Source organism: Athene noctua, chromosome 16, assembly GCF_965140245.1.
Source record: "Athene noctua chromosome 16, bAthNoc1.hap1.1, whole genome shotgun sequence".
Lineage (NCBI taxonomy): Eukaryota > Metazoa > Chordata > Aves > Strigiformes > Strigidae > Athene > Athene noctua.
This window is the reverse complement of record NC_134052.1, coordinates 8,076,808-8,097,150: the sequence shown is the minus strand read 5'-3', so window position 1 is coordinate 8,097,150 and position 20,343 is coordinate 8,076,808. Positions and strand designations below refer to the sequence as shown.

Here is a 20,343-nt window from a genome sequence, read left to right as displayed (position 1 = left end):
CAAGCAAGGAAAGCAATCCTTGTGCAGTACTTAACACCTTGCCAACATTCAGTTAACAGTAACAAGCTACATGCCCAGCATTCCGGGTTGAAGAGGCTTAGATTTTGCATTCTCAATTCCCTGATGATTAATATGATGGAATTTAATGCAATTATTCTAAACTTAATGAAGATAACTAAACGCAGAATGTGTTCCAAACAAAACCTCAACATGTAAATGAATGTCTGGCAGGAGCTAACCTTGTGCAATGAATATCCAGATTCAAATATAATAGGTGGAAGCAAAAGCAGAAAAAACATATTCGGACGAAACATTTCTTCTTCCTGCAAAACAAAAATTAAGTATAGTTTCAAGGATATCATAATTATCAAAATAACATCAAATCTACCAAAAGGGAAATAATTTAAAAAAAAACTACCAGTGAAAATGGCATTAATATTTCTTCCTTCTTATCACAAAATAAAAGACTGAAGAATAGTAAACTACTACAGGGTTGCTACTTCTACTGTTTTTTTTAATCCAATGATAGAAATCTAGGCATTACTTATTTTAAATTACTGTCTCCAAATAAGCTGCACAGAAAACAGGTTATTTATGGCAAAGGAAAATTCTTTGTTTCCACAAAAACTATTCCCATTTTATCTCAGTCTCAAAATCTGTAAGGACTGTTGAGGAACAGTCACTTCTTGGCCACTGGTTTGAATATAATCTAGGTAATAACTGTGACCAAGTACAGTTTCACTGGAAAACTCATCACCTGACAAGAAGAAATCAGATCATTATCTTAGCACACTTGCAAGTGAACAGGCTTAAGATATATATTACTGTGGCTTAAGATATATACACCACTGTTAAAGAGTCTGAGGCCTGATTCTTCTCAGCAAATGTAACTTACGTGTGTAATTCAATGACACTATTCTGATGGTTCCTTTTTAGCTTCGGAGTGATATAAATGAAACCTACTGTGAAGTAAGATGTTATTTTTTGGTGACCTTACTCTTTGTCACCTATCTCATCACTTGGCTAACACTACTTTATGTTGTGCCTTCAGACTGGCACTGTGTTTTTTTCTGATGGCAGATTAATGACAGAAGGCAAATTAATCACAGCTGAATGTGCCTCTCTCTCTCTTTACCCATCAGGTTCCCTCTCCTGGTCACCACAGTTCTGAATACAGCAGAAATTGTTACCTTTGTAAGCAACGATTAATTTGTTTAAATCCAGGTTAAACAGCTGATTGACTGTTCTGTTAAAACACCAGCTTACAAAAAAGTAGTACTCATCTCTTTAAAGTCTCATTCCTGTCTGTACCGGTGATAATCATCTTAAAGGATTTGCAGGACTTGAAAATAGAACTCATCCTTTATACTGAAATGCTCAATTCTGTGTGTCGATGGCTAACACTACCTAGGTTCTGTCAATACAGGAACTGCACTAGAACAAAAACCCCACCTACCTGATTAAAAACCTGTGAAAGCAGAGCTGGACAAGGAGGTGAGAAATAACAAAAAGGAAGGACTGCATCTGTGCTGCACTGAAGCAGAGACCAGGGAAGTAAAACATGAGGAGTATAATTATCAGCTGTGCTAGCCAGCTAGAATCACCAGCAAGTACAAGGCCTACTGAAGCCTTAGTAGACATGATTTAAGAAATTACATTACAAAGTTCTTAGGGCAGGGATATGATCCAACATTTGCTTTGAACACAAATACAGGCTGCAATTAAATATTCTATTTTTTCCATATCAGATAAAAATTATCTAGTAAATTAAAAACCATTTTATAAAGTACATAATTATTGATTAGAACATTTCACATGTGAAATTATGACAGCCTATGTTAAAGCCTAAGCTTTAGTACAGTGAAAGTAACTTAAATAAGCAAGTAATAATGTGGTATCTGTGACCCTTTACTTTAGCTGATAATGTGAGTAACCAGACACGGCATCCCCAGTGCGTCCCAAGATCTGACCAATGCTTACCAGAAATAAACCACGTAATTCACTAGCTATGATCAATATTTCCTGTGTTTATAGAATCAGTGCTCAAATCAGAGCATGCTTTAACCTTTCTTTTTTCTTCTTCCATATGTGACCTTCTTCAGATTATTTTATTTAACCAATAAGAAGCTATTTTAAAATGCTCATTTTGTGGCTGTTTAACTGACTTTCAAGTCAAATTCAGTTGACACAAATCAGGAATGAAAACCCACTAACTAGTGCACCACCCACTGTTTCTAATAAGTAAATATGTAAAAATGAAATATCACAACATGCTTCTTGAACTATGTAATTGCTTAAATGAATGAACACAGAATTAGTGTAGTTAGTTGACAAAAAAGAAGTATATTATATAATTAAAAAGCTACATCTGATTGAAAATTTATGCATTTTAATGTATTTCAACTACAGAGAAAAAAAAGATCTTCCTTTAGGGAAATAAATGCCAAGAAATATTAAGCGGGAAGCTAGGATTAAAATTCACTACTCAGACCAAGATTTTCATCTTGCTAATACAAATCCTGTTCAAAACTGGCGATTCAAATCACTGTGATTTCAATCAGTTCACTGATCTAATCCTAATAAAACTGTTTGATCCTATGAAACAAAATCACAGTTTAAATACTGCAAGATTTTAAATTAAAACAGGAATAGCGAAGAGTTCATTGCTATGATGATGTTGATGAACTGTAGGAGTCAAAATCCTTGCTTCACTGTGGACTTCACCTCTTGGGAGACACTTCTGACAGAATTCTTCCTCCCTGGGGAAGCTCTGTAACTCCACACATGCACAGGGAAGATCTCATACCATCACACACTAATTCAGGTTGAAGCGGACCTCTAGAGGTGTCTGATCCAAGCTCCTGCTTAAAGTAGGGCCAACTCAGAGCAACTTCAGCTGCTCAAGGCTTTATCCAGCCGAGTTTTGAATATCTCTGTGGATGGACATTCCCACCATCTCTCTGGTCACATGTTCTTATGTTTGGTTGCTATCACTGTTAACATTTTCTTCCTACTATCTAAGCCCATAAAGCACTGCACACCAGGACAAGGACAACCTTCTGCACAGAAGCTCTGCCTGTACTTTCTGCTGAAAACAAAGCGCAAATCATATTTCCATTGTCCCAGCCAGGCAAAAAATGCTGCTGCTTCAGGCCCACGGGTTTCAGCAGTCTTTCCACAAGAAGTAATGGGAGTACCCAAGAAACATACCACGCTGAATGGATTGCTTTGTGAACTGCCTGTTCTTAGCACCACAACTTGTTGCAGTTTTAAGTAAATAAAATTAGTAAATAACATGACTTTTAGTGCAACTATTCTGAAGAAGCACTCCTTTTTACCTCTGTGAAATCTATGTTAACACGTTCAGGTAAAACATGTGGCTTTACAACTTGTCAACACTTATTTTTTTCCTATGAAAACACCTACAGAATTAACTCCAAAAGGAGGAAGAGGACTAAATACAATCAAAAAGTATACAGGACAAATAACTGAATTGCTGTAATTTTTACTGTAACTGACCCCAAAAATGTCCAGTACCACCTTCTACCATGTATCTAACAGGAATAGATTTGGTACTGTAAAAAAGATTACTCAGGGGGGAAAAGTACTGTGTAGAAAACGTTCAGCAGGATCAGGACCTCAAATTGGTTGTACTATTATTAAAAAAAACCCAAACTTTTGCTCCAAATATAATATACATAAGCTTTTTGAAATTACATCTAAAGAAACTAATATTACAACCAGTCTTACTGTAAACATTTAAGGATTGTTCTACAATTAAAAATTGTTTCAAATATACCTTCCAGTTGGCCAGCTTTTGAGCCTCTATGATTTTTATAAAAGCTCCCATAAGGATACCTAGGAAAGAATGAGATAACATTCTGAAATATTCACAAAACACATCACTGTTGCCATTAACTGTTTATCAACTCTCAGTCAACAAGGTTTTAAAAGTGAAAACATGGCACTACATAAAGCAGTAAATCTTTCATTCCTAAATCACAAAAACACAAAGTGGTTTTGGGTCTGATATATGTGAGTTTCCAACACGTTACATTATTACATAGCTTGCCTACACAAAAGATTGTCACTTGGGATATCCAAATACTGACCACGCATTTTGAGTGCTGTGTTCATTGGTTCATGAAGGTAATGGGTTTAACTACTCAAAAATGCTTCTCATCTAAGCTGCATTCAAACAAAATTCTACCTTTCTTGCTAAAGAATCAGGGATTTATGAGCTAGATATCTGTGATAGCACAACACGTCCATGCCACTTCAACGCTATTTGCAGTGTTAACACAACTTAAGTGAAAGAATTCTTTACAAAAGTGAATTTTGTCTTAATGAAATCATAGCACTTACTGGCAATGAAGTAGGCAAAAAATTCTGATCAGGGTGGAGACACTGTCAGAACTATTTCCCAAATGAATTACACATCTTTTAAGTCATGTAGAAATACTAATTTGACTATAAAATTTTACCAAGGGTGCTGCAAACTCAATGGTTAAAGGTTACTGTTCTCTTTCCTCCTATACATCTTCAAACACATAAGACAAAACTTCAAACTAACAAGATTTCTTCTGGAAGGCATGAGGATAATTTATGAACTGTCATTAATTACTTTCATGGAGTTATGAGAAATTTGTCTTTAGTCGGATTCCAGATCTGTGGTTTTGTGTAGTTGTGTTTTATTATAAACAGAATGGAGACTTCATAATCAAATACTGGGATGCAGAAGTGGAATACACTGAATGAAAGGTAAAAAGGGGCTGAGAAGCTTAAAGTATGCTTTCCCGTAACTCATGTGTTTTTATTCTCTCATGCTGTAGCTATCAAAAGAGTCTTACAAAATAGCATCACATGGATTACTGCTGATGGATGTGTCATACACACAAAGCCATGAGGCTTAAGTCTTCTTTCATACAAAAATATGTGAAGGCATTGGTCCCAGAGGATAGAAGTAATTGTTCCATGAAATGGTTTATATGAAAAGGAAGGGCAAAACATTAATGGAGGAACATCAAAGATCTGCCGTTCTTTGAAGGAGGTCAGAATGCAGATACAGTCACTCGCATGCCCTGTAAACACAGGTCTCAGTATTAACAGTCAGGCTTTCCATTCTGGGATGGAAGCTGTGTCAGAAGCCAAGGACTAGAACATTTCTAATTTTTGCAGAGCAGCAACATTGTATTCAACCAGTACAGGCAGCACTTGTATTACTTAACAAGTTTATGTTAGTAAAAAACAAACCCCAACAATCAGAGCCTATAGATCCAAAGGCACAGACTTCAGGAAGCATACTTCCTGAACAAACTTCGAGTACTTTATTAACATTGAGAGCCTCCACGTAACACTTTGTTTTGAGGGGATTTAAAAGAAAAGAGAATCCCTTAACTCACTTCTGCTGAGGTGGAAGGGCTCCAGCGTGACTTTGTGAAATCGGACCCCTGTAAGTAGACCAACCATGGCCCGTGGGCTACACACCGGACATCCCTAGTCTATGAGCTCAAGGCTGGTCTGAATCTCTTTTTTAGAGGAAGAGCTAATCATAAACTGACCCTAACAACAGTGCAATGGGCAGGCAAGGTCCTTTCATGACATCAAAAGTTAAACGAACAACAATATAAATGTAAGGCAACAGCAGAAGTTAAGGGAAAAGGATGAGCCCGAATCATACAACTTAACACCTCTATATAGCACAAATTACTTCTAGCTGCATATTACACACAACAGTACTACTAAACTTAGATTACACTAAGTAAAGTCATGAAACAGAGCTAACAAAATAATGCATTATCAAGGTGATTTAATCAAGGGCAGAATCAAATTTTTTTTTAATGCTGTTTTTTAAAACCTGTCCCACACATCTTTACAAATGACTCTTCTTTTATTACTCGATTAATGAATGCAGTATTTGTTCAGCTGGTTCCATCTATCAGATGGTAGATCAGTTTTGTTAAGGGGCTAACTGGAAAGCTAAGCCTGTAAGAGTTAATCTAATCTTCATTCTTCTGAAAATGTCATAGGAATCTTCTTATTACAACCGACCTTTATTTTTCCTGAGAACATGTTAAAACTCAACAAATCAAGGAGAAAAACCTTTCTGGCAACTATTTTTACCAACAAAATTCCAGTAACTTTTAAGGACAAAGATCAAAATCCCGCCTTAGAGAATGCAGTCCTGTCCTGTCCACCAGGAGAGTAATATGCCCTAGAAACTGTAAAACAGAAACTTATGAGCAGCTTAGGCAACGGGAGGAAAAACAGTTGTGTAAATCATACTTATCTTCTCTGCTGCCATTTTTATTAGCCCTCAATAACTGTCTGAGAACATTTGCTTAATTTACAAGTCAAAATAGGATACACCTCACTTCTGGCACTGCCAGCAAAACTGGATACTTGAAACTCAAGCTGTGCTCGTGCAGCTGTGTAGATCATTACCGGTAACAGAGGTTCACTGACCAGCAATTAGCTGGCAATTCCAATGATTATACAGATGCCACGTCCTGTCAATAGAGCTGACAGTATTTAAATATGACTGAGTCAATAAACTAAATAAATAAGACTTAAGTGCCACAGGACATCTGTTAACTGGGCTGTTACTGGGTATAACACTCACTTGACTTAGTGAAATTGTATTTGCTGGTGTCTCGTCTGGTTTGAGAGACAGACTACAGCTATGCTGTGGCTCACACCAAAAACCAAACTGTGCAAGTTTCCTACATGCCCTCTATGGGAAAATACAAGAGACGGGATGCTGCTCCTTCTTACTCATCCTGAGCAGCAGTGACAGCCCCAGCATGAAAACTTACCAATTTAATGAACAAGCTTTTGTTGAGACTGACAGGAGGACAGCACATACCAGCATAGCTAAAATCCTTGTCCTGCTGCTGAGATGCCAAGAACAAGAAACAAAAAGAGAAGAATGTCTGTCTCTCTGCAAAGCTTAGCAGGAGTAGCGATGCAACCTTGCCTAACACCTCAGCTCAGCACTGCCCAGGAGTTGGTTTGGGCAGAATATAAGGAATAATAGTAAAGAAAATCCAAAACTATGCCAGCAAGAGCAATCAATATACTGCTGCATTTTAAATTGGGGATTATGCTTAAATTTAGGTTAGTGATTTAATAACAATGGTAACTAACCTGATTAGAAGCCAAATTAACTCCTTTCACCTGCATTTTTGTGTACAAAGAGGAAGGATACTGAAGGGATAGTAACATCCTTTTGGAACCTTTCAAGAGACTGGAAGATATCCTACACAAGACATCTCACCTGTTCACAGCAATAATCTAAGGAGGGAAGGAAAGAGGAGTGTGTCAACAGTGAATCAAACACCGCATGGTTTCTATGGGGATGACAAAGTCAGGATGATCAGCAGCAGCTCTGATCTTTCTATGTCATACTACAGTAGAAAGAAGCATAAATGCACAAAAGTAATGGATGCTGCTGCTATACAGATGTGTGTGTGCAATACCCAGGAAATCCATACCAACAATATGACAGATTTCTTAGAGGTCTGTTTGTTTTTCAGCTGCACAGAAGCATCAAAACTTGACTTTGCAAGTGAATGTCTCTAAACTTCAACACTTTCTACTACGCTAGTAACGTGATGTGGGCTGCATCAAATAGTTATCTAAAAATTCAGGAAGTCATGCCTGTAGGAAAATGTTTTTCTTTCTGCTAAATAACAACTCCAAGATCTTCTCAATCTAGCACCCAAGATGCAAGAAGATTCCTATTTTCCAGACAGCCTAAGGCACTGACAAGCACCAGAAATCTTATTTCCTCATGCTGTGCAACTGTGAAAATACAGTTAAGAGAAGAAGGTACCAGAAAGTAAAACAGGCAAAGCCCAGGAGAAAGACAAAAACTTTCCTGGTTCAACAAGTATTACACTCTTCCATACTATGTTAGGAGTACAGCTAAGCATCTTTCTCTTTTTGTTGTATTTTTAGAATCACTGCCAGTGAAATTGTCACTAGTAACAGAAGCAAAAATATCACAAATTCTCATAAGCAAGTTACAGAGACAGCTGAAAAACTGTTGCTGGGATTAGTGAGACCAGGTTCTTTAAACATTATGTTAGACAGTATGTAAAGAAAACAATAAATGTATTTGGCCTTATTTCCTCCTCATTTACAGATTCATAAATCAGGAGCAACAGTGTACAAATAAATAAAATTACAGGCTTAGAAATACTCCAAATTTAATTCAAATTAAGTAAGCACCTGATCTTCACTAAGGGTGGCATTCTTATAGCTCAGGTCATAGGAAGAGCTCTCGTCATGGTACTCAGGGATAGTTAAGTATCTGGCAGTCCAGGCAAGTTTTCAGGATACAATTACAGTCCCTAGCTAGATTAAAATCACATATACGGACATAATTCTACCAAAACTAATACAAACACATGTACCACTTCAAAGGGAAGGCCAGAGTCTCGCTGCCAGGGAGTGCTGCAGTATCTGGTCCTACAGTGCAGATGCAAGTACTTATATAGTGACATCCCTATGGGTCATTTTACTGGAGTAGTCTCTGCGCATATGCTGATTTCTGGATTTCTTCCATGAATCTAATTCTATGGATTAGTTGTTTTCTTCACTGCATCCAGTTTGCTGCATCTTTCCAGTGATGGTTAACACACAACAGAGCATTATTTCAAGTTCAGACTACTGAGTCCCTGAATTAACACAAATTCAATATAAAAATGTTATGGTTACTCACCTAAAGAAACAACAGCCACACTCTCTGGTAAAAAATGAAGTCGGTATTTTATCAGTAAGTGCACCAATATGATGCAGATAGCTGTAAAGGAAAAAAAATAAATTGTCAATTTAGAGGCGTTAAAAAGATATTTTATTCTCTTCTAAGTAGTATTTCTAAAATACCCGCAGCAAAGCCTCTCCTAATGATTTAGTAGAAATCCACTAATGCAAGTAACCAACTTCTAGCTTGAAACTAATTCTCACTGAAGTATGAAAATGGATCTACAAATGACAGAAAATAACTCAGGCAAATTTTAGGCCTTAAATTTATCTTCTAAAAATACCGGTATTATTACTGTTAGAGACTGATTTAGCTTACAAGAAAACTTCTCTGAGCAGTAGCTGTAAAAAATGCCAGTTAGACAGAATACACTGTTTTAATAAAGTTTTTGGTAAACATTTCATATTTTTTAAATAAAACATACATGTACACATGGCCTCAATTAAAATTTCAAAGTTACACACTTTCACATATGAGTCCCTCTGAGCAGATAGGCTTTACTCAAATGGATAATCATAGAATCAGGAAAATTACACTGGAAGGGATCTCTCAAGGTCACCTAGTGTAACTTCCTGCTCAAAGCAGGACTAACTTCAAAGTCAAAGAATGCTGCCCAGGGCCTTGTCCAGTCAAGTCAAAAGATAAAGAAGTTACAACCTCTCCCAAGCCCAGTTCTAGTGCTTAAGTGTCATGGTGAAGAATTTTCTTCTCTCCAATCCACATTTCCCTTGTTGCAAGTTGTGACTGGTGCTTCTTGTCCTTTCGTGCACCTCAGAAAAGTCTGGCTCCATAGCCTCTGTAACTCCCATTCAGTGGGGCTACGAGGTTGCAGAATGCAAAACCATTTAAATATCCTGGTTCTTGTTACAAGCATCAGCCAAATTCTTATCCAAATCAGCATGAGAAATTTACTGCTGAGCATTCATAAAAGTTCAACTAGTAAGGGTAAAGGACCAGTGTAGAAAAACACAAAACATATGTGGCTTGAAGTTAAGAGAGTCTAAATCTGAGGTAACATCCACTTACTGTTTTTAAAAAAGTCAATTTTGTACTTTAGCAATGTATTTCGCCCAGTAGGGAGAAAGTCTATGTCTCATAACAAGAACTAAGGTTACAGTAATATGAAAATCCCATCACAGCGTCTATGCCAATGGTAAAGGCAAGTTACAAAGGCTCTATAGCAGATCTGGGCACCATCTGTGGATATGGCTGGAACACCTCTTGATTCTTCTAGAACTACTGCAGACAGGAAACTTATCTATAAAAATGAAATAATCCCAGATTATTAAATTCATAGCAATTTTGATCTGAATGTTCCTCGCATTGAAAGTACCACAATTCTCCTCCCATTTTAATTTAGCTCAACAAAGAGTCAAACAAAAACCCAACATCTGGCCTGCATGCTGGTAATACATGTATTTCACTCTATTTGCTAACAAATCACTCCACAGCAGCCTGGGATATAAGCAGCATTACTGCTCACGTTTTGTCAGAAAACAACTAAGCTCAAGCAGTCAATAGCATTTTATATACTGGAATCAAATTGTGGCCAGTTAATCGCAGCAGAGACTGTTTTAAACTGTGTATTTGGCAAACCTAATCATCAAGACTGCAATGGGAATCTTCATTTTCCTTACTCTGGGCCTCGTAGTGTCTGCGGCTCTCACTCTTGCAGTGTGGGCAGCACAGTGCCAGGCCACACTAGAACAGCACACATTTTGAACACTCAGGAAGGAACTAGTTTCTCAAAACTGCTTAGTGATTTGGTTTAACAGCTCCTTCTAGTTAACTAAAAACCAAACAGCCACTAGCAGATGGGTCAGAAGAGCACTGAAAAGGTGCAAAATGGTCCACAAGTATTTCTGAGCACTGGCATAGTTTGCTGGATCACATCATCTGTAAACTACTGGGGCCTACAACATGATCTGTATTTACTATACAGTGTCACAAAAAAGAAGTACAAACCTCATAAATACAAATGTAATTTGTCATTGTTCTGCTCTCCAATACTGTGCCCAGGAATGGATACCACACTGATGCTTGCATTCTCCTACTTGTTATCTCATATACCCAGTTCACACACACAACATGGTGAGCATTTCATTGATGTACATGTGAATGAACAGGCTTATGAACTGAGCAAGGACTTATGAAAAACTAGTATTTGCCCAATTACTGGCATATAATTTTTTCAGGGCCAAAGCTATGGGTTTGGTGTAATGAGCAGGGATGGCTTCACTCATGACAACTGGCAACAACTGACAACTTCCCCACATATTTAGTCCACTTCCACTCCACCCATCTTTATGATATCGATCAGTCAGTTCTTAAAACACCCAAGTTTACAGTACAATACTTCAATGCCAACTCTAACTGGTGTTTACTTTAAAATGCTGTCCTAGAAACTGCAGCAGTTCAGAAGCTGACTAACAAGCAACTCAGACATTTGGCCGCCAACTGCCAGACAATGGGAGCAATCGTTTCATCATGTATCCCAAGCCATGTTTTTATTCACCTGTCAATCAGTATTATTGCATTTCATATCAATTTCCTGCCTGTTAAACATGAAAAATATGCATCCAGTAAAGACATCCAGGATTACTCTGTTAAAAGCATTCTATACTACTCTGGGCTAGATCCATAAAGGCATCTGGACATTATGGATTTCCAGCAAACTCCAATGCAAGCACAAACATGCTTTCTATTTAGCAGATCTAATGACCCGCTCCTTTCTACCAGCTTTTGACTACTTTGCTTTGGCAATAAAACAAAAAGCAACCAGTCTAAGAATTAACTCACACCATCATAAATACTATGGCAGGGTGGTATTTTCTTTAGCCATCGGTCACCCATTCCTTGTGTAAGACTGCTCAGCTTGTATCTAGCAGCAGATCATCTGCTCCAGGCACCTCCACTATCAGAAATATAACAAACCAGCAAGAGTCTAGAAAAAGCAGTGTTCTGGACAGGCTAAAAGAAGATCTGAGTGTTCCCTTAAGGAAGAGCACAGTAAAGGCATATAACAGAAGCAAATTCATGGATCACATCATCATGGCAGAATAGAGGTATGACTTTGAAAGTGAAGTGGTGTTTGAACAGATAAACAAGCCCCAGAAATCTGGGGTCAGAGACTAACTCATGCTACTTCAGGCCCTTTAAATGTGGGACATGGCTTTGACAGAACACAGCTCAGAAGAGATTTGCTTCTGGGTCTATTCCAGTTCAGAACATTTTACAGCTCACAATATCCAGATTTAAGAGTATGGTATACACATGCATTTTCACCCTTCCTACACTCTTAAACCAGAGATTAGGAATAACTATGAACAATAAGGTTTTATACTGGCTTTACTTTGTTCAGGACACTCCCCTGTCCTGAGCGTGATGCTTTTAATATCCCTTAAATTATAAGACTGGCATAAATAGGCAGGAACACAGCCAAAAAAATCGTAGTTCTGTTCTTAAGTCCTATGAATAAAATTTTACAATGAATGGCCCTTTTAAAATCCATGAGACATATTAAGAAATTTAATCTTAGAAGTCTTCTGATCTACTGCATCTTGCTTTGGTCTTTCGTTTCTGTTCAAATTCTAATACGCCATTGACCTCCGGAAAAGCATTAACCCTCTCTGAAGACAAACAGATTCTTTAGAAATAAGAAGAAGCCTTCTACTTTTTGCTGCACTTAAGAATATTTATAGGAGACAAAATATATATTTTTTAAAAAACCCAAAGAATTTGCATAAGTTTCTGCATTTCTATCATCTCCATACCTATTATTGTCTTCATTTGCTACTGGAAAAAATAACGACTTGGAAGACCAGGTGACCCATCTGTCACAGAAAGGTCTCCCAGTGTAGCTTGCTTTGGAAGAACCAAGCATGCAAACACACAAAGGCAAACAGATAAACCCTTAACCCACCATGAAAGTTTTGTTGTTGTTACAGTTTGACTACAGCATTGCTGTAAACAGATGGTGAGACATAACTATATTCTATTAAGGAAAGGTAACAGTCCATACTTATAGAAAAGTTGGGCACGCATCTGCCATTCAGAACACCTATATATGCACAATGTCAATATAATTGTGGCAATTTGCAGGTTTTTATTGCACTCTTGTAGGAATGTAAGGAGACAGAAAAACAGATACTGAACTTTAGTCCTTGTGCATGTAAATCTGATTGCCTTCTACTGGCTTATATAACAAAATACGAGGGCTGTCCAGAAGTGCTAGAGGTAGTTAAATCGACATCTAGCTAGTACGCTGTCCTCAAAAGACAGCTGCAAGCACCATGGACTATTCCAACAGTGTTTTTTTCATACCTGAACACAAGCCACGTGCTTGATAAAGAAGGTGAAGACAATTAAACATGTTGTTTGCGCTTTGAGACTACGGTGAAAAGGTTTGCTATGGTCCTCAGCTTTCCACAGGTTTGAGATGTTATGTAACGCGGAGTTATAAACCCAACTTTCTAAACCCCTGTGTCTGTACAATATTCTACTTCACAGAGAGAAAACCAAAGAAGAAATAAAACGCTATGATTTTGAAAATTGGCCTATGTCCTCAGATACAGAGTACAATTAACAGATATTAAAAGACTTTCAATTTATCATTCACCTAAAACAAGAAGACTAAAAAAAATCGTCATGCCACTAGATTGCTCCTCTTGCTGTGCCTGGACTCCAGTCTGAACTGGAAGGATAGGTTTAGCAGGTGTAGGTACTACCAATTTGGTAGTAGTGGCCAGCGTAGTGTGGAGGGTGACATTGATGACTTCATCGGTGACATTTGCAGACCTGTCAGAATAATACAATATGTGATTATACTGGATGGGAGCAGCATGATAAAGAGCCTACTAAAGACACGCACACATGAAACAACCAGCAGATCATACTGAATTTGTACTAGTGACCAACACATTAAAGCTGCTTTTTAAAAGTGCATGTGATCACTGACAAATACTGGAAGTTCAGGTTCAATTATTATCAGTTATTGTCGAGCTCCTCCATGCACTGCACACACCACATTCTGCACTGCAGCTTGGGATGCAGGTGAAGGCCTGACGCAGAGCAAATGAACTAGCCCAATTTGCCTGTCGAGCCTAACAACCCCGCAGTGTCAGACCAACGGCACCCGCAGGGACTGCGCCTGGCAGCTCCTACAGCCCTCTCTGCCGCGCAGGGCCACTTCAGACCTGCTCCCCGCCCCGCTCCCGTGGGCAGGATGGTCCTGGGCCCCTCCAGGGGCCCGCGCTGCCGCCCTCAGCCCAGAGGTCGGCGCAGCCCGCGGGGCTTCCCCCGCTACACGGCGTCACCGCTCAGCCCCAGGTGCCGCGCTGAGCGGAGGGGCCGGCCCCGAGGGGCTAGGGACGCAAACTCCTGCTGGAGAAAAGGCACCCGCGACAGGCACACGGCGGCGAGGCCCTGCCCCGGAGGCGACGCCTTCCCGCCAGCAGGGCCCGGAAGGAGCGGAGCGAAGCAGGCCGACCCCGACCGTCGCCCGCGGCCCGCCCGCCGCCACACTCACTCCGCCATCTTGCCGGCCGCCGGCTTAAACCTCCCACCGCGCTCCTGCGGGGCCGCCCGCACGCAGCCACTTCCGGGACTCCCGGGCGACGCTCTAGCGGGCGCGTCCGCAACCTCTATGGTAGGACCGGGGAGGGGCGTGGGGGCGAGAGCGCGCATGCGCGCGGCGGCCGCCTGCCACCCGGCGTCCTTCGAGCGGGCGCGTGACCGGGGGCGGGGTGTCACGTGAGGGCGGGGGCGGCGGCGCGCGCCGGGCCGGGAGCGGTCCCGCCGTTGCGTGGCGACGCGGCGGCGTCATGAGCTGGTGTGACCCGCGCGCGGCCCGGCGCGGGGGGGCCCTGCCCTGGCGGGGACAGGCGCCACGGCCCAGCGCCTCCTTCCTCAGCCGGTGCTGCCTGCTGCCCTGTCCCTCAGGGCTGTGATCCCCCAGTGGCTCCCTCGGTCACCATGGCCTTGCACCTTGTCCTTCAGTTGCCACTGTCTGGTAGCTCCTTCTGCTTCAGCTACCATTGCCCAGCAGCTCCTTGTCCCTCAGCCAGTCACCCAGTAGCTCCTTGTTCTCAGTCACTACCTGGCAGCTCCTTCCCTGACACTATTGCTTGGCTCATTTTCCTCAGCTGCCATCACCCAGCAGCTTCTTGTCCCTCAGCTGTCATTGCCTGGTGGCTCCTTGTCCCTCAACTGCCATCACTGAAGCTCGTAAGTAACCCTTGTGCTTAAATGGAGACTGAGGTCATGGTGGCACAGGGTTATTGTTTCACAGGGTGTGCTGGAAACCGGTGTGTAATGACTGCAAAAGTGCTGAAGCATCATGTCAAAATATTCTGTGGTGCCTAAAAGCAGGAAATGGATCCTCAGTTTTTAAATAAAATATGCTCAACCTGCAGGTCCCCTAAGCCTTTGCTGCTGGCTGAGCAGAGCTGGGTAAATTCACAGCTGATCCATGATCGGCTTCCACTGCTCAACCACAGACTGAGAACCCAGCCTTGCAGCAAAAAGAAAAGGTCAAATCAGCATTTGCCCAGTTACCATCAAGCTGAATCAGAAAGCCATTGCCTCAAAACCAGTGTCAAAATGCTCTTGAATTACAATATTGTCGAGCTGTCAACCTTACCTGGTGTAAGTTTCAAATTTCAAAAACAGGCTGCTGCTGTGACTTGGGTCTCTAAATTCTCCCACGCATCAGTTCTTACCTGGAAAATGGGCATAATTAGAACCTCCCAGCTTACAAAGCCAGTCATGGACATAAATACATCCAGCCTGTGAAAGTCGGAGATGCTGGGATGCTGAACACTATGGAAACAAATAGTATAATACATCACATGCATTTCTGTTCATTTCTAGTTTGACTTCCTCAGGAAAAAAAAAGGGGATTGTGCAGACATACTGGTTTGTATACCTCAGGTCATTCTGAAGGCCCTTTAGAATATCAGCTGTGCACTTTAATCAAAATGAAATTGTACATTTATGGCACAGACACACTGACACTCATGTGATCTGTTTACATGAGAATGAAAGCCATTCAAATAGGTGTGAACATATGTGAGTTTTAAAAAACAGTGAGGTTTGGGCAGCATCTGTTTTTGAGTCACAGGCAGGGCAGAGCTAAAGAACGTCTGGTTTCCTGTAGTGAGACTGAACCCAAACCTCCTTCTCTGCTCTCACCTTCTGATGTGGTTTTCTGGTGACCTACTTAGATAGTCTTGCTACAGTTATAACCATTTTTTTTTTTCCACACTGGCTAATTTCTGACAATCTGCAGTTTCCTAATCCCCATCTGCTTTAACTCATTCTCTCCATCCCAGTAGCGTTTGGGACAGTTTCAAGTGCATGACTTCAGCTTAGGCCCATGTGATGTAGCAGACTTAAAGCTCACTGGTGCCAGTGAATAATGAGGATGGCACTTTGCAAGGTGATGCAAGCTGATTTCCAGAGGTGATGTGCACATGTTACTCCATTTGGAAACTGGGGGGACTGTGAGCCTCCCACACATCAGAAGCTCAGGTGCTTCTGCTCTTTGATCTCAGTTTTCATGATGCTCTGGAGTGGAGATTATGAACAACACTTCATCCATAAATAATGAAGCTTGATCCAGAATACATTACACTTAAGCTGATAAAACACAGGATATTTCCTTGTGAATGCTGTATTCCTTTTTTGTGCATAAATTAAAATTCAAAGTTTGCCAAGCCTTGGCCAGTTTCAGTATTAGTGGAGTTCTCCAAATGTGCTGTGTCAAAGCACCAGAGGGGTAGGGAGGGTCTCTCCAGTATGAACAGAAACTGGTGCAGGTCACTCTAGGTGACTAGAAGTAACTGGTCACTAATAGGGAAATTGTCAGTGTTTCTGCAAAAAGAGATTGTTCTTCTGCAAATTTGCATGTTTTTAGCTCATAGTAACTTTGGGTTTTTTTCTTTTGCTTTTCTGGGAAGTCCAGTGAAAATGTGAGAAATTAAATTGAAGGGGATTGAGGGAGAACAGGTGGGAATATGGCAGAGGAGGACAGTGGGAGCCACGTGCATCTCACCTCTGTGCAGTACGGCCCATGCTCTGGGTCACACAAAAGGAAGAAGCGCCCCTGCTGTGCAGCCCAGTCCTCCTTGCCCAGTCCTTATCATATCTACCTAGAAATCAGAGAAAAAGTCCTTGAAAGGCACCTCTGGAGAGCTCTGGTCCAATCTCCTGCTCAAAGCAGGGCCAACTTCAAAGTTAGAGGAGGTTGCCCAAGGCCTTGTCCAGAGAAATTTTGAAAATCTCTAAGGATGGAGAATCCCGAGCTGCTCTGGCAGACCTGTTCCTGTGCTGTACCACTATCAGAGTGAAGAACTTTTTCCCCACTGTGCAGCTGGAAGCCCCCTTTTTGCACTTCATAACTGGTGTCTCTTTTGTTGTGCAGCTCTGACAGGAGTCTGTTCCTCCTCCCTGTAGCCCCCTTCCTCCATATCTTATCGCTGTGCCTATGCTGCTCTGAATTAAAAGGAGTAGCTGCATCCGTCTGCAAGGACAAAGTTTCTTAAAAGCGAATCAGCAAATGGTAGAAGATGTAGAGCCATTGCAGCAGTGTTGGTCAGGAAAAAGGGCATGGCTAGAGCACAATGTAATCTTCACCTGTTGCAATGGGCTCTTGCAGGTGTCACCAGAGCGATGTTCAGTTCTGTACCATGCTGGTGAAGAATAAAAAAATCTTGAAACTATCTTTTCTAGTCACTCAGGTTTTGCTTGGCATGATGAGTAGGTCATCTGGCCTAAGAATGAAGCCCAGAAATTTTAGCTGTTTTGCTTTCTCTTTGCTTTTTTCTTTGCTTTTGTTTTGTTTTGGGTTTTTTTTGGTTTTGGCCTTCGCCTCATTTTTTCGGTTGTTTTTGTTCCTTAAATCTTTCAACTGGCATGATCAGGAAACTCCACACTCGTTTTCTTTTACTGTAGCTGTCATGTGGTTTTAATCATGAGAGACTGATGTATAAAAGAGATGACAGCTCCAGGATTTGGGCTGACCTTCTCCTTACTGTGCCTGCTGGCCCTAGCCAAAGGAGAACCACAGATGGGTATTGGGGGCCATGGGAAGGGTTCAGGAAGGGATGTGGAAGGAAGAAGGATTGAGCCAGGAAAGTAGAGGCCTGGGAACCTAGAGAAACAGAAACCCAGGACTGAACCTCACAAAAGCCAGGATCTGAAGGAAGAAAAGGGAAAAAGTAGAAGTAGGACAAGGATCCCAAGGGCCCCTGTAGGAATGAGGAGCATCAGAGCAGCTGGAGGCATCAAGGGCTGCTGGGTCAAGTGACAGCGTGGAGCCCCAGGTACCAGGAGGTGCCGTTGGTCAGCTACTGCGAATTGTCACATTTCCACTGAAATTAAGTGTGACCCCTCAGAGCAGTGTGCCATGGGTGAACTAACCACAGGTGATATCAAATTATAATGTCTAAAATGTTCTGTATGAAGAGATGGTGATTTTCATGTCTCATCTCTGACTCATCAGCAGGAAATGCCACTGCTTGCTTGACTTGTTGTTGCCACTGAGAAGGGTTAAATTAGACTTCCTACCACTGAGGTAACTACTGAACCAAACACCAGTCTAGAGTTGCTGTACAGATGGTTTTCCAAGGACTTGGTTGCAACAGAATCATTTTGGCAGGAGGCCTTTCAGCCTGCTTCTCACTTGTGGTTTTCTGATGCACAGCTACTGAGCATCTGTTGATTAATGTGTGCACTGAATGTTGCTTTTAATAGATCCTGGGAATTTCACAGTTGTTTAAGCTCATCTAAGATGATGTGGTTGTAGGTAACATAGTGTTTAGTTTTAATTCTTAAATTATACAGAGCAGCCTAAATAGATAGCTATGTGGAACACAGAGGGCAGGCACAGATGAGTAAGTGACCAGCTGTAACCTTGTGCTGGAAATGTAGGGGAAGGCACTAATTTACAGGCACAGGATTTTGTTCTCTCATATAAGTAGAGGCTATCGGCTCGAAAGAGCAAGGGCACGCCAGGTTTACTCTAGGGGGTTGGTTTAGCAGTTACAGCAGTCTTTGGCCTTGGAGAGATCTGGGTTAGCCTTTTACATTATCTACAAGCACAGTGATCTCAGGTGCATTGAGTCGCCTTTGATTCAAGTCTTTCTGAAATAGAGATCACTGAACTTCCTCCTGCAGCGCTGTGTAGTTAGACAGCAGGAGGAGACTGCCAGATAGTGCAGGGATGATGGAAGTGCTCCACCTAGATTTACTGTAGAACTGTCCTACAAGTATATAAATACACCAATCACCTTCATAGCTTGGCTTTATAGTAAATATAAAATATTTCTTGGGGTATGGAGAGGGGTTCAGCTCTAAGCTCACCTGAAGCCAGATTCTGATTCTGACATGGAATACTGTATGGGCCAAACAAGATGAGCCTGGGATTTCAAAGACATAAGGCAAAATCAGCAATATCAACAATACAAAAATCAGCAGTGGCCTTAAAATGTCAGTATCTGTTGGCTGTGTGTGAGGAAATGCCTATGGCTACGGCACTGAAGCGACAACAGGACACTTACTGCTTACTAAAGACCTGCCTTTTGGGGGCTTCATATCCCCAGGATCATCTCCGTCACAGCTCCTGAAGATGTTGCCAGGCTGAGATGTGAATGCTGGGGAGCTGCACTGGCCTGAAAACAACCTCTGTGCAAAAGGATCATCTCCTCCTACTCCCTTCTCTCCATTTTCCTGCACTTCATTATGAGACTGAGAAAGAGAGAACTGATGGTACTTTAAAAGGAAGGATGAACAGTGTTTGTTATCAAACATTTATTTATTATACAGGCAAAGGTTAAGCATGCTGCTAAGAAGGTAAGGAGAGAGTCAGCCGTGCAATTTGCTTGCTTTATTGCTTTTGGGCAGATGGGAAGGATTCTCTTAGGCTGACTGATGAAAATTGTTTTAAACCCTTCAGTATATAGATTTGTTTTTATACCTTATTAATGTGTCTTAGTATATATAGCATCTTATTCTCTTGTTCTCTAGATATATGCAGTAGGCACGTGCCTGTGTGCATACATATACACACACTTATATGTATAAATATAAACAAATATATAGAGGCAAATTCCAGGCACAAGTTCTCAGCAGATAATGTCTCTCCTGCTGCTTTGGTATTTGTTGTTTGAAACTATTGGATGCTTGGTTTGTTTGTTTCCATTTCATATTTTGTCTGTTTTTGACATGCTAAATCTGGAGTTTATCCAGGAGGAAGCAGTGACAGAGGGAAACACATCACATGGCTGTAGTCAGCGCCCAGCAAGATGTGCTGCTGTAGTCAGTCACCAAAGGATGTGATCTATCTGAAATGCAAACAGGTGGGATCAGCCCCTGGAAACTGGGACCCAAAGGGCACCGGAGGGGATGGTCCCAAGGACACTGGCATGTCACCTGCTTGTCAAGTAGCTGAATACATGGGCTGAGGAGACTGAACTCCTCCCTTGTCTCGGATATGGGGACAGTGTGAGGAATACCTTGTTGAGAAGTGACAGCTGACTTCTCCAGCCCTGTTTGCCCTTCAGGGAAATTCAGACCTT

At 41.3% G+C, this 20,343-nt stretch overlaps 1 protein-coding gene across 1 annotated transcript in view; it reads right to left on the bottom strand.

Moving 5' to 3' along the window:
- Window positions 1-14,373, bottom strand: part of SLC9A8 (solute carrier family 9 member A8) — a 31,488-nt gene extending 17,115 nt beyond the window's left edge. Inside the window, exons 1-5 of the mRNA XM_074919982.1 lie at window positions 14,295-14,373; window positions 13,386-13,564; window positions 8,726-8,806; window positions 3,800-3,858; window positions 240-323 (exon numbers count right to left, since the gene is read on the bottom strand). Of these exons, the coding sequence (XP_074776083.1) occupies window positions 240-323; window positions 3,800-3,858; window positions 8,726-8,806; window positions 13,386-13,564; window positions 14,295-14,302 (411 nt within the window). The 5' untranslated portion in view covers window positions 14,303-14,373. The remainder of the gene's footprint in view (window positions 1-239; window positions 324-3,799; window positions 3,859-8,725; window positions 8,807-13,385; window positions 13,565-14,294) is intronic.
- Window positions 14,374-20,343: the final 5,970 nt, after the last annotated feature.